Source organism: Dendrobates tinctorius, unplaced genomic scaffold (genome assembly GCF_039654945.1).
Source record: "Dendrobates tinctorius isolate UK_male_01 unplaced genomic scaffold, ASM3965494v1 ptg000186l, whole genome shotgun sequence".
NCBI classification, from domain to species: domain Eukaryota; kingdom Metazoa; phylum Chordata; class Amphibia; order Anura; family Dendrobatidae; genus Dendrobates; species Dendrobates tinctorius.
Window position 1 is genome coordinate 537332 of NW_027361853.1, and position 15817 is coordinate 553148.

At 42.6% G+C, this 15817-nt stretch overlaps 1 protein-coding gene across 1 annotated transcript in view; it reads left to right on the top strand.

Annotated features, from left to right (window-relative positions):
- Positions 1-15817, top strand: part of SCG5 (secretogranin V) — a 72146-nt gene that overhangs the window by 44375 nt on the left and 11954 nt on the right. Inside the window, exons 3-4 of the mRNA XM_073552148.1 lie at positions 8636-8785; positions 13318-13427. Coding sequence (XP_073408249.1) covers positions 8636-8785; positions 13318-13427 — 260 coding nt within the window. The remainder of the gene's footprint in view (positions 1-8635; positions 8786-13317; positions 13428-15817) is intronic.

The window sequence follows — 15817 nt, forward strand, 5'->3', positions numbered from 1 at the left end:
TAGGACATATCATGATCCGCTCGCATGGCCGGCATCCCCGAGTCCAAGGTGATCCCGCTGTTGGAGGAGGACACGGTGATGGCATTCCCTGATGTGCCTCCATGGTTCCGTCACAATCTCCTCCCGAAATTACCTAATTTCCGGTCAGCTTCTAGCACGTCACTTCCGGTGGAATGTTACGAGCGAATTTTCAAGTGCTCCTTGGGTCTCTGCCATGTACTCCTGTGTCCGCGGGAAAAATAAGCTCCCGGACGGGGCAGTGTGGCAGACTCTCTCTCAATCGGGACTGTCCCGCTGGGAGGTATGAATGCTCCCCACCATACACCTTGTATACGTATGGCTCCATACACCTCATACACACATGGTTCTGCTTTTTATGCCTCGTACACACACGGCTCCGCTCTGTACACCTTGCACACACGGCTCCACTCAGTACACACATGGCTCCACTCCGTAAACCTCGTACACATGCGGCTCTGCTCCGTACACCTTTTACACACATTGCCACTCTCTGTACACCTTGTACACACATGGCTCCACTCTGTAAACCTTGAACACATGCGGCTTTGCTCCATACACCTCGCACACATGCGGCTCCGCTCCGTACACATGCTGCTCTGCTCTGAACACCTCGCACAAGCGCAGCTCCGCTCTGGACACCTTGCACACGCGCAGCTCCGCTCTGGACACCTTGCACATGCGCAGCTCCGCTCTGGACACCTTGCACACATGCGGCTCCCCTCTGGACACCTCGCACACACGCGGCTCCGCTCTGAACACCTCGCACACGCGTGGCTCTGCAAACCTCGCACACGCGTGGCTCCGCTCTGTACACCTCACGCACACACGGCTCCGCTCCGTACACTTTGTTCACACATGGCTCTGCTCCGTACACCTCGTACACACACGGCTCTGCTCCGTACACCTCGTACACACACGGCTCTGCTCCTCACACCTCGTACACACACGGCTCTGCTCCGTACACCTCGTACACACACGGCTCTGCTCTGTACACCTCATACACACACGGCTCCGCTCCGTACACCTCAAACACACGAGGCTCCATACACCTTGTACACACATGGTTCTGCTCCGTACACTTCATACACACATGGCTCCGCTCCGTACACCTTGTACACACACGGCTCTGCTCTGTACACCTCATACACGCACGGTTCTGCTACATCCACACTGTAAACCCCTCCTGACTCAACACATAAACTTCTCACCTCCAGCACCATGACAACCAGCACAGTAGAGTCTTGCAGACAAGCACAGGACCTGTGATGAGGTCACTGGAGGGGAGGAGTCCTGACTCACATGATCAGGGGGCCCTGTCTCCTTCCCTCCTGTGACCTCATCAATCAGCTCACACACAAGCACAATGAGTGACTCACCGTCACAGCAAACAGCATTGCAGGAGCACAGCGTCGGCACCGCACCACATTATCTGATTGCAGGGGACGGCGCCGCTCTGCCGCCCCCTGTCTTCAGAGATTGAGCGCCGCCTGAGCTGAATTCTCAGATTGACTCATGGATGATGTGGCCCTGTCTGTGCACATTTTAAGGAGAATATCTGGCAGAGACCATCCTTTTACCCTTACTCTTGTTTGAGTATCTCAGCATGTACTGGGGGTTCTCAAATGTTGCCTCATCAAACAGGAAATAGGTAGAAAAAAATAAACCAGTTAGATAACAATAGGGAATATTTAATTAAAGTATATTACAGAAAAGATTAGATTACTATGATATAAAATAGGCAGACATTTAGGATTAAAATAAATGCTAGTTTTCAGACCACCTTTTTAAGCTTCCAAGCCAGGACCAGAACTTGGGGTACAGAAGTAAATGGCCACTCTGGACTTCAAAGAGAAAGTGGGAGCACTTTATGGATTTAGAAACAAAATAACAATACCCTACTTTTAAATTTGCTTATACAGCCATTTATGTTTTGTGCACGATCCTCTATATATGAAAGGTGGGGAATGAAGCAGATATATCCCACTATAGGTTGCTGCTGAGAGACTGTACATCTTGCAAGAATGGATGTAAAAGAGGAATATGCAGTATTAAAAAAAAAAGATTGCTAGGGATGGGTTGGTAAAAAGGGTAACTTGGATGTAAAATCGTGACAATAATTGCCCCTTCAGCTTAAGATGCACTTCGAGAACTGAAAGTGGATGATGTTAACACTTATTTTCAGTACAGTGGCCATGTAACAGATTTCATGATGGTTCTTTCCAGATCACTATCACCAATGGAAACGGAGATATGATAACGCTGATGTCTTCGTTTGTACTGATTAAAGCATTTTCTATGGAGTCAGTGCATCCCTCCCAAGATTTTTTTAGGGTCAAATCTATTTAGAGATCTTTAAAGGTCTGTGGTTATATATTAAGCTCTTTTGTAATTTCTTGGATAGAAGAGTCAAGAGTCATGACTTTCTTATAACGGGTTATTGGTGGCTGTGGAATTTGAGATGTAATGATGTTTCCTCCCCTTGCCTTGTTCTTGTACTGTGCAGGAAATTAATAGGATCTATCATGAAACATTCAAACTAATAGTTTGAATTAGCCTAGAGAATTGCAATGTCATCTATGTACCGCCAACGAAGAATGAGGAGCAAGATAGTGTATATGACTAAAAAGACAATGGGTCTGAATCATTATTGCATTTGCACCTATTTTTTGTTGTTCTGCTTTTGTTGTTTGCACCTTTAGTAATTTTTCCATTTGAGCCTTTCTTCAAGTCACTTTGTGTTTATTTAATACTTCACCATTGTGGGTGGAATTTATGGCTTCCATATGTTTTTTCACCTGACTAATCATTTGTGACTTTTCAAAAAGTTTCAAATTTCGTCATAAATACGTACAGTATACTCCAGTCTCTACTTGGAGAGTTTTTATGTATGTAAACCAAAGCTAGAAGGGCCCCTAAAAATATTCTTTACTAGGTTAATGTTAAAATACTAGAAATATAGACATCACAGAAAAACATACAGTACATATAAAATGTAAAAAAAAGTCGCTGGATTGGGAGTGGTGGGGCTCTATAGTCCCTATAATATAACCCTAAAGTAATCCTAAAATGACTTAAAATTGCAAATGATTTATCAAGCCCAATATATTCTATGCAAACAGCTTAACCCCTTTCCTACATTGGACATACTATTCCGTCCATGTGACCTGGAAATAAGTCCCAAAGACGGAATAGTACATCCAACGTGATCAGCGGCGCTCACCGGGGGAGCGTAGCTGATCGCGGCGGGTGTCAGCTGATTATCACAGCTGACACCCAGCACTATGTGTCCAGGGCGGTCATTGACCGCCCCCGGCTTTTTAACCCCTGGCACACTGCGATCAAACATGATCGCAGTGTACCGGGGGAACAGGGAAGAATCGCACAGGGAAGGGGGGCTCCCTGCGTGCTTCCCTGAGACGCTCCAAGAGTAATCCTCCCTGCAGGCCCCTGGATCCAATATGGCCGCGGGGGCCTTCGGGGTCCTGCAGGGAGGCTGCTTCCTCAGTGCCTGCAGAGAGCAGGCACGGAGGAAGCCTGCAGCAGCGCCTGTCAGATCGCTGATCTGACAGAGCGCTGTCCAAACTGTCAGATCAGCGATCTGACACAAGACAGTGATGTCCCCCCTGGGACAATATACTAAAGGAGAAAAATTAAAAAAAACACTTGTAAAAATAATTTTAAAAAAATCCTAAATAAATTTTAAAAAAATATTCCCTAATAAATTCTTTTTTTTCTAAATAAAAAAACAAAAGTACACATTTAGTATCGCCGCATCCATAACGACCCACCATATAAAACTGTCCCACAAGTTAACCCCTTTAGTAAACCCCTTAAAAAAAAAACAAAGCGAAAAACAATGCTTTACCATCATACTGCCGAACAAGAAGTGCAATAACGCGTGATCAAAAAGACGGATATAAATAACCATGGTACTGCTCAAAACGTAATCTTGTCCCGCAAAAAATGAGCTGCCACACAGCATCATCAGCAAAAAAATAAAAAAGTTATAGCTCGCAGAATAAAGCGATGCAAAAATATTTTTTTTTATATACAATTGGTTTTATTGTATAAAAGCGCCAAAACATTAAAAAAAGACATAAATGAGGTATCGCTGAAATCGTACTGACCCAAAGAATAAAACCACTTTATCAATTTTACCACTCGTAGAACGGTGTAAACGCCCCCCCGCCAAAAGAAATTCATGAAATGCTGGTTTTTGTTCATTCTGCTTCCCAAAAATCAGAATAAAAAGCGATCAAAAAATGTCACGTGCCCGAAAATAGTACCAATAAAAGCATCAACTCGTCCCGCAAAAAATAAGAGCTCACGTGACTAGGTGGGTTATAATATGGAAAAATTATAGCTCTCAAAATGTGGTGATGCAAAAACTATTTTTACAATAAAAAGCGTCTTTTAGCGTATGACAGCTGCCAAACATAAAAACCGCCATAAATAGTAAATCAAACCCCCCTTTATCACCCACTTAGTTAGGGAAAAATAATAAAATTAAAGAATGTATTTATTTCCATTTTCCCATTAGGGTTAGGGCTGGGATTAGGGTTAGGGTTAGGGCTAGGGCTGTGATTAAGATTAGAGGTGGGTTGGGGTTAGGATTGGAGTTAGAATTGGGGGGTTTCCACTGTTTTGGCACATCAGGTGCTCTCCAAACGCAACATGACGTCTGATCTCAATTCCAGCCAATTCTGCGCTGAAAAAGTCAAACGGTGCTCCTTCCCTTCCTAGCTATGCCATGCGCCCAAATGGTGGTTTACCCCTACATATGGGGTACCAGCGTACTCAGGACAAATTGGACAACAACTTTTGGGGTCCAATTTCTCCTGTTACCCTTGGGAAAATAATAAACTAGGGGCAAAAACATCATTTTTGTGGAAAAAAAATCTAATTTTTTTTATTTGTATGGCTCTACGTTATAAAGTTCTGTGAAGCACTTGGGGGTTCAAAGTGCTCACCACACATCTAGAGAAGTTCCTTGGGGGGGTCTAGCTTCCAAAATGGGGTCACTTCCACAGTTTAGGCACATCAGGGACTCTCCAAATGCGACATGACACCCGCAGACCATTCCATCAAAGTCTGCATTCCAAAACGTCACTACTTCCCTTCCGAGCCCCGACGTGTGCCCATACAATAGTTTTCTCCCACATATGGGGTATCGGCGTACTCAGAACAAATTGGACAACAACTTTTGGGGTTTAATTTATCCTGTTACCCTTGGGAAAATAAAAAAATTGGGTACTAAAAGTGGGGCGTTTCCACTGTTTAGGCACATAAGAGACTCTCCAAATGCAACATGACGTCCGATCTCAATTCCAGCCAAAAAAGTCAAATGGCGCTGCTTCCCTTCCGAGCTCTGCACATATGGGGTATCAGCGTACTCAGGACAAATTGCACAATAACGTTTGGGGTCTTGTTTCCCTTGGGGAAATAAAAATTGGGGGTGAAAAGATCATTTTTGTGGAAAAAATATGATTTTTTAATTTTACGGCTGTACGTTATACACTTCTGTGAAGCCCTTGGGGGTTAAAAAGTTCTCACCACACATCTAGATAAGTTCCTTGGGGGTCTAGTTTCCAAAATCGGGTCACTTGTGGAGAGTTTACACTGTTTTTGCACATCAGGGGCTTTCCAAACGTGGCATGGCGCCTGATCTCAATTCCAGCCAATTTTGCGTTGAAAAAGTCAAACGGTGCTCGTTCCTTTCTGAGCTCTGCCATGCGCCGAAACAGTGGTTCAGTCCCACTTATCAGGTATCAGCGTACTCAGGACAAATTGTGCAATATCTTTTGCAGTCCAATTTCTCCTGTTACCCTTGGTAAAATAAAAAAAATTGGACCTGAAGTAATTTTTTTGTGAAAAAAGTTAAATGTTCATTTTTTTTACACATTCAAAAAATTCCTGTGAAGCACCTGAAGGGTTAATAAACTGCTTGAATGTGGTTTTGAACACCATGAGGGGTGCAGTTTTTAGAATGGTGTCACTTTTAGATATTTTCTATCATATAGACCCCTCAAAATGACTTCAAATGTTATGTGGTCCCTAAAAATAAAATGGTGTTGTAAAAATGAGAAATCGCTGGTCAACTTTTAACCCTTATAACTTCCTAACAAAAAAAAAATGTTGGTTCCAAAATTGTACTCATGTAAAGTAAACATGTAGGAAATGTTACTTATTACGTTTTTTGTGTGCCATATGTCTGATTTAAGGGCATAAAAATTCAAAGTCGGAAAATTGTGAAATTTTCGCCAAATTTCCGTTTTTTTCACAAATAAACGCAAGTTATATGAATGAAATTTTACCACTAACATGAAATACAATATGTCATGAGAAAATAATGTCAGAATCACCAGGATCCATGGAAGCGTTCCAGAGTTATTACCTCATAAAGGGACAGTGGTCAGAATTGTAAAAATTGGCCCGGGCATTAACATGCAAACCACCCTTGGGAGTAAAGGGGTTAAAGGAGGTTTCCCACAAACAAAGTACATTTTAATTTACAGATCTTGGAATAAAAATAAGTTCCACAACTGGATGTGTTAAAAATATTGTTCCTGTGCTGAGATAATCTCATAAATGTGTTCCTACTGTGTATTGTGTAATGGCTGTGTGTGATCATGCTGAAACATGATCTGATCATACCACAACTCCTGGGCAGGGGAGGAAGCAAAGGAGTATACAGACATTACAGCACAGGAGCAGAGATGATTCTTTTTGTGAGGCAAAACACTTCACTGCTTGTTTTTAAGCAATGTTTTGCCTCAAAGAAAGAATCAGCTGTGATCCCCAGCTGTAATGTCTGTATACTCCTTTGCTTCCTCCACTGCCCAGGAGCTGTGATCCCATGCTGCCCTTTCTGTATACTCTCTTTTGCTTCTTCCCCTGCTCAGGAGCTGTGATCCCGTGCTGTCCTGTCTGTATCCTGTCTTTTGCTTCCTCCACTGCCCAGGAGCTGTGGTATGATCAGACCATGTCCTTGTGCGGTCAGACACAGCCATTACACAGTACACAGCAGGGGAACATTTATAAGATTATCTCTTACTGCTGGCTCTATTACATTTCACTGCTCTGGGATCTAGGCACTTGCCTCTCTTATGTCAGGAGCAGTGATTTTTTTCAGACCCTTAAATGCCAGATATGCCTTGCGGACCTCTGTCTATGAACGCACGGTCACTTTACTTGCACATGCACCTTTTATTGTGGTACCACTATTGGTACTGACTAGTTCATATTCCTCATGCCACATATACCCCATGGACACGGTCTTATATGCACTGTCACTTTATATTGCTTGTAATCTTATATGATGGCTACCATTTGAGAAATCACTGACATATATTTTTTGGAAATGATTTTTATATGAATACGAGAGGTGTTATCATATGATATGGCATACTATCAAGTATATTTGCAGCCTTGCAATGTTGTAAGAGTTAGATATATATGTATATAGTTATTACTATCTATTAATTTTAATTTAACTTTTTTTCACACAGGTATATTAAATGCCATTGAGCTGGATTTTTTGTACATCTAACTAGCTTTGAGTGTTTTGGGGCTAACTAGTAATATTTTTATATTTACCTTGTGATTATTTCTCAGCATAACTTCTCCTTCTTATCTGTTTATATGTATCTGTTGATTGTTTCAATAAAATTGTATTTTGTTTTATTTTTCTCTATGGGAGGATTTTTTTAGGTTTTGTTATTTAGTTTATACTCTTATACTCCCTATTACACATACGACCCTGTGTTGCTTCCTAGGTACTAGCCATGCAGGGTACCCAAACTTTTTCATAGTCCCATTTTCCTTTTTGTAATTTTTAAATTGTAAAAAATGACTATTTTTTCCCATAAAATACAAAGGAAATGTGTCATCTTTAACTTTAATCTTTTTAGAGGTCATTTCATCTTCAATTTGCTTAACTGTTCTCAATAACATAATTTTGACCAGGGGTGTCCAAACTTTTATATGCCACTGTATATGGAGGTCTATTGGGCCCATTATACTGTATGGAGGGCTATGTGGGGACTATTATAACATAAGGGGAGCTATGTGGGGGCCATTATAATATTTGGAGGACTATGTGGGGGCCATTATAGTGTATGCAAGCAATTATACAGTGTGAAGGTTTGTGTGGGGTCCATCATACTGTGTTGATGGCTGTGTGGGAGCCATTATACTGCATGGACGGCTAGTGTGGGCCATTATACAGTATGGTGTGGTGTGGGGCCATTATACTGTATGTAGGCTCATGGAGTGCTGTGTGAGGGTCACCATACATTGCTGGGGGGAGATGAGATGGGGTACAGTAGGGTCATCATACTGTGCGTGTGGAGGGTACTGCAGGGGTGCGTGTTTGTGTTGCAGTTTTGTTGGGATCATACTTTATGGGAGCAATGAAAAAGGGATCTAGAACTTTAGTAAGAAGAAAATTACTTTGTGAAGGCTTCTTTTATCCAGTCGAATATTTTTTATTATTGTTTTTTGGGGGGGTTGAACTTCTGCTATGGGGTCCCATTTTTTCTATGTACACCCCTGGTTATAAATTTATTCTTTGTACTTTGTCTATGGTGCAAATTACATTTCACACTTCCTACAGGTGGCGCCCATGAAGGATTGCAGCACTTGGGACCATACGGGAACATACCAAATATTGTGGCAGAGCTAACGGGGGACAACATTCCTAAAGACTTTCGGGAAGATCAGGGATATCCAAACCCTCCTAACCCATGCCCTGTTGGAAAAACAGGTATAGTTAATCTATTATCTAATATTAACGTTGATATAATAAAACAGAACTATATGGCACTCATTTATAAGAAATTGCAACTCTATTTTATTGACTGTTTTTTTAGTAAAGATTGAAATAGAGACCTTAAAATAATAGTTTTCGTGCATAATGTAGTGTTTTGTACACATCTAATCATCTATCCTAAGATGCTTTGTGTTGTAAAACTTTCAACATGTTAAAAGTTTTTATAGGTCAAGATCTATAGCTGGGACTGTACCTATAAAGAGTGGACCAAATACAAATTATATGATGTCCAACAATTTTTTTTCACCCTCACCACGGCTTATCTAACAAGGATTTCAGAACATATGAGTAAGCCACCAGAGTGAAAAAAGAGATCCATTAAATTAAAACCTATCCATCTGTAAAGAAGAAAAACTTCTAAAAAACCTATAATTAAAAATCAGCTCGGGTGCTTCGTATAGTGGATGCCACTGAATCGTGGGTATCACACAAGACCTAAGTCATTCACAATCCTGCAACAATCGATATACATGATATAATGTCAAATAAATATTACACATAGGACGGAATACAATTCCAGCAGTATAGACTGACACATGAAATCCTATTCAGGATATTTCTAGGAGCAAAATAAGGTGTGTGTGTATGTACATAAATATACACTCACTGGCCACTTTATTAGGTACACCTGTCCAACTGTGTGTTAAGACTTAATTTCTAATCAGCCAATCACATGGCGGCAACTCAGTGCATTTAGGCATGTAGACATGGTCAAGACAATCTCCTGCAGTTCAAACCGAGCATCAGTATGGGGAAGAAAGGTGATTTGAGTGCCTTTGAACTTGGCATGATTGTTGGTGCCAGAAGGGCTGGTCTGAGAATTTCAGAAACTGCTGATCTACTGGGATTTTCACGCACAACCATCTTTAGGGTTTACAGAGAATGGTCCGAAAAAGAAAAAAAATCCAGTGAGCGGCAGTTCTGTGGCCGGAAATGCCATGTTGATGCCAGAGGTCAGAGGAGAATGGGCAGACTGGTTCAAGCTGATAGAAAGGCAACAGTGACTCAAATTGCCACCCGTTACAACCAAGGTAGGCAGAAGAGCATCTTTGAACGCACAGTGCGTCGAACTTTGAGGCAGATGGGCTACAGCAGCAGAAGACCACACTGGGTACCACTCCTCTCAGCTAAGAACAGGAAACTGAGGCTACAATTTGCACAAGCTCATCGAAATTGGACAGTAGAAGATTGGAAAAACGTTGCCTGGTCTGATGAGTCTCGATTTCTGCTGCGACATTCGGATGGTAGGGTCAGAATTTGGCGTAAACAACATGAAAGCATGGATCCATCCTGCCTTGTATCAACGGTTCAGGCTGGTGGTGGTGGTGTCATGGTGTGGGGAATTTTTTCTGGGCACTCTTTGGGCCCCTTGGTACCAATTGAGCATCGTTGCAACGCCACAGCCTACCTGAGTATTGTTGCTGACCATGTCCATCCCTTTATGACCACAATGTACCCAACATCTGATGGCTACTTTCAGCAGGATAATGCGCCATGTCATAAAGCTCGAATCATCTCAGATTGGTTTCTTGAACATGACAATGAGTTTACTGTACTCAAATGGCCTCCTCGGTCACCAGATCTCAATCCAATAGAGCATCTTTGGGATGTGGTGGAACGGGAGATTCGCATCAGGGATGTGCAGCCGACAAATCTGCGCCAACTGTGTGATGCCATCATGTCAATATGGTCCAAAATCTCTGAGGAATGCTTCCAGCACCTTGTTGAATCTCTGCCACGAAGAATTGAGGCAGTTCTGAAGGCAAAAGGGGGTCCAACCCCTTACTAGCATGGTGTACCTAATAAAGTGGCCAGTGAGTGTATATATATATATATATATATATAAAATTTAGAACAATGAATGCACGTTATATAGGTATTAATATCATCATCACCAACTGTAGTCCAAGGCGGGATGTTAATATGAAAGAATAAAGAAGATACAAACATATAAATTAATTTACATTGCGACAGGGATACATAAATATCCACAAGAATAGATCGATGTAAAGCTATCCAGCTGGTAAATGGTGATAGCCTGCATATAGGGGGAAAAGATAATCCCAGAGAGTTATATCTGTAATGAGGAAGAGTGTAAATAATCGGTGATGGTCAAGAGAATGTAGCGTGGCCTCCCCACACCCTGACGCGCGTTTTGCCTCTAGCTTCTTTCCAGGGTGTTGTCAGGGAGAGGGGCAGTTGCCTATTTATGTGATCGATACACTAAGAGTAGTTGTAAATGGACCTGATGACGTTTGCTGCACATCCTAAGGACATCTACTACCTTTTTTTTTTATTCTCAAAATACTGTAAAATTGAAATAGTAATAAGTAATAACAAGTGTCCCATATCCCCTCTACATTATCTGTACTTCCTGCTCAGTTTGGACAAATATGTGACCACTGCCAACATGCCACTGTTACAGCCAGTGATTGTCTAAAACGTTCAAATGTCTGTACGTAGAGACTGAGCAAAAAGACTGGTCAAAGACCAGGGAAATGTCAGGTCAAGATTATTAAGGAATTGGTAAGATTAGTTTTATTTATTTTTCTTAATTTACCGCATTGTAGGTGGCTGGACATCCTCTTAATTAACCAGCATGAAGTGATTTCATGATCTACCTTCAGTGTTAAAGTGGTTGTCCAGGTTTGGGTCTAAGTCTGCAGTCACTCTGTGTGAATGCAGACTTGTGCATTCTCACAGCATACAGTGTGAGCGCAGTCAGGATCCTCCAATGCTGTTGGGTGCATGACTGCAACTATGTGATTGACATAAATGTGGTCACCACATGTCGACCTAATACAAGTGAATTGAGCGAGGTCGGATCCGTCTAGTAGGAATATGTCCAAGAGTATGCAAATTGTGTACTTGTGGTCACATAACGGTATGCTCCCGTCACCGACATCGGAGAATCCTGACAGCGCGCACTGTGCGGATTCACAAGTCTGTAGTCCCATAGAGTTACTTTAGACTTGAGCCCCAAGTCTGGAAAACCCCTTTAACACTCTTTCTGCTGGACATTCTCCCTCTTGAATCCATGATCCATTGTGTAGATATCGATGTGTAATATGGAACCATATTCTGATCAATACTGTCCTAAATAGATGCAATAAAATGCACTGTATGCTATTATCTTACAATAAAACCCAATACGGACTAACATGAATAATAATTAAAAATTAACAACTATAACATTCACCTGCTCTATCCGTTCACTTTCCACCGCCTCATGTAGCTGCTCAGTGGCGTCACTGTGTCTCTGAGTAAATGAACAAGTCATTAAAGGGACCTATAGCCATTACAAATTTTGCCAAAGGCACAAAGTAAAAGTGTTCTTGGTAAATAAGTTACCACTACAGACACGAACGAGGTCATCGAACCTCTCCCAATATGCGATTATGGCTGTTATCTAGGCTAGTTATCTAATAAATCACAAATGCAATGTATAGGCAATTTGAGGTTTTCGGGCAGGTGGACTCCTGACGACGTAACATCTAATATTAAGGTTAACATTGGTAACGTTTCTAATGTAGGTTTAAAAAATGTTACAACATAAGTATATTTTATTGGACAAGTTTCTTTCTGGATTAATTTTTTTTTATTCTCTCCAATTTCTTATTCTTCAGTATACATTTGAAATATTCTTTATTTAAGCCATATTATCTCTATACCCGTGTAAAATCCCTAATATTCCCCTCCACTACTACAAAACACATATTCCAGAATTCCAAATAACAATCAGGATTTGGAACATGATCTTTTTTTCACCAATTTTATATGCTGTTGTGTATCCTGTATTATGAAGGCATTCTCATCTAAAAGTTCTGTTTCTAATGAAGAATACAGTGCATCATAAAGGCACTATACGGCAGTATTCAGAGTGCATTAACAGGGCAGCTCTTCTTCTTCTGGGCTGCTCTGTAGACAAGTCATCACTGCTGACATCGTGCAGATTGACAGATGGCTCTCCACAGTTAGGCAGTGGGAAGCCGGCTGTCAATCAGCATAACATCGCCAGTAATGCCCCCTCAACAGAGCAAAGTGGAAGAGAAGCAGCTGCCACGTTGATATGATGTTAGCGAAAGCTACAGAATCGCCGACAGGAGTGGTTAGTGACTGCGCTGAGAATGCATTGGGCAGAACATGCAGGTAGTTAGCAACTACCTGCCTGTCCTTACCCCATGCAAATAAAAACTAAAATTGTCCTTGATACCCCCTTTAAAGACTAGCGAGCTCAAGATTTAATCCTGTCCCAGTGCTTCCTACAGCTACTCCCCTGACCGCAGCATTTCTTTGGGTTATACAGTATAACTTGAGACCATTACTTGTGTGTTCTCAGTGAATATGAATGCACAATTCACTCTGAGCACAGCCTGCCTTCTACTGGTTGTTCTTACTACAGCCATCTTTGGGAAAATGTACCCAATTGTTCCAATTTTATCAGAATGTTTTTGTTTGGAAAATAGGTGAGGGTTGCTTGGCAGATACACCAGACACAGCCCAGTTCAGCAAAGAATACCAGCTTCACCAAAACTTGTACGACCCAGAACACAACTATCCGGGAGTTAATAAGTGGGTAAGTCATGACTGTTATCCTTTGTACTTTAGCTCTCCAAAGCTTTCCAATCGCTTGTCAAATCATATACATATTATTTAGCATGCTCATAATAGACGCTCATCAATGTGTGATCAATGGGGGTCCAACTTCTATTCAGCAGGGGGCGACGGGGCTCCATAAATGTATCCACTGATTTGATCTGTACAGATCAGCTGCTTTTCATAGGAAATAAAACATTGTACTCCATAGTTTGCTGCAGGGCTGGTGCTCCAGGGATCAGAACTCCAACTGATCGACTCCAACTGATCGCACATATATGTCCAATGCAAGATAGAGTCATCTTGCATTGGACATATATGTGCGATCAGTTGGAGTTCTGATCCCTGGAGCACCAGCCCAGCAGCAAACTATGGAGTACAATGTTTTATTTCCTATGAAAAGCAGCTGATCTGTACAGATCAAATCAGTGGATACATTTAAGATAGGTTTGCCCTATAAATTGATTGTCCATACTTTACATTTTAAAGCTGGAATCCACAATCTGTTTTTGTGGTAGTTTTTATTTATTTTCAAAGTCAGGAAAGGAATCCAAAAGAGAAAAAGTGTAAAGTAAAGGAAATAGGGTTTCTCAGGGGCGTAACTATAATAGGAGTAAGGCTGGAGTCACACACAATGATTAAAAAATCGGTCCGATTTTTACCGTACGAAATTGCACAAAGGTTTCTTGTCCAGGGATCCATCTGTAATTTCTGGCGATTAACTGATTTTATTCGCATCTAAGCATCCAATTGACATCCAATGTCAATGCCTGATGCTCTTTCCTGTTGACCTGGAGAAGTCTGGCGATTTTATCGCAAGTCACACTTGTGATCCGTTTGCAATCTGATTTTTAATCGCACCCATAGACTTGCATTGGCGAGTCCGATCCGAAAATCGGTGACAATCGCAGCATGCTGCGATTGTCTCGGTCCAAGGAAACGTTCCGAAAAAAAATCGGATGATGGGAGCAGCACCATAGAATAACATTGGGACGAATGCAATGCAATTTTTTATCGCATTGCATTCATCCGATTTATTCACTAGTGTGACTCCAGCCTAAGGGTTGCAATCGCACCCAGGTCCTGGAGCCTCAGCTGTCTAAAAGGTCTCTTTACTCCATATGAAAACTTTTACTAATAAAGACCTCTGTTAGTTGGGGGCCCTTTTGGAAATTTAGCATTTTGGCCCATAATCTTCATGTTATGACACTGGTGTTACTTTCTTTTAGATCTACTCCTGTGCTTGTGGGTCGCCCTCCCAGGGCCGTGGGGTACTCGGTACCAGGCCGGTGTCAGGGGAATGTGTCACAGCAGCGGTGACCTGGTCCGTGGCCCTGGGCGCCCAAGTAATGGGGGAATGTAGTTGATGTGGAATGGAATAGCTTGTGACGCCACCTGTGGTGCTCGGCAAGGGAGGTGTTAAGCCGACGCTGCAGACAGATCCCCTGGGACAGATGGTATGGTGCAGCAGTGATGGTATAGCCCTCCACAGGCAGGGCTGATGTCCCAGGGCAGTGTAGTTGCAATGGTTGTGGAAAGGCGCAGGCAGTGTAAAGAATGGTACCCAGATGTAGCGGTGCTGAGCAGGTTGGCGCAGAATGAATGGAGGACACCGAGGCTTGCAGTTCCAAAGCTTTACTCACAGTCTGCGGTACACAAGGCTGCCTGCCTCCGGGCCGTGTCCTCCGGGTCAGAAACTCAGCCAACCTCCAGGCCAGATGGAAAGCTCCTCTCCAACACTCCGCCAACATGTACCTTTCCTGAACGACTCCTCTATTGCACCTTAAAGTGTGAAGAGCTCCAGTACCGTGGTACTCTGGAGTTCCTCCTGTCAGATGTTCCCAAGAACTCTACTCGTATGGCAGACAGCTGTAGCCTGCTTCGGGGACTCCCTTCTCCTGAGTCCTGGCTCACTATCCGTGTTGCTGTTGTGCCCCAAGTCTTAGATGGGAGTAGTGCAGTTACAGCCTACTACTACTACTCCACCGGTGTTTGCTGCAGAACCATAAGTGTCCATACAACCTCGGGGACCGGGCCCCGGCCTTGTGCTGAGAACCTATAGGCAGGGTTCCTCTTCCAACCCACGTCCTCTCTGTTCTCCTTACTCCTTCGTTCCGTACTGATCTTTCTCTCTCTTATGGAAGCTTAGGTTGCAGTTCTACGTCTTTCTCCTTCTTTCCCTTTCCCATGCCAGCTGGCTCAGATCACTGAGGCAGCTGCAGCACTCCTTCCTCCATCCCTTCTTCCAGGGATCCTCACTCCTGTCCGAGTGACTTCTTATATATCTCAACTCCACCCACCTCCCAGCACATCCAGTGTTCCAAGCAGGGAACCACCAAAGGTGCTCTGCTACTCTCTAAGCACTGAATT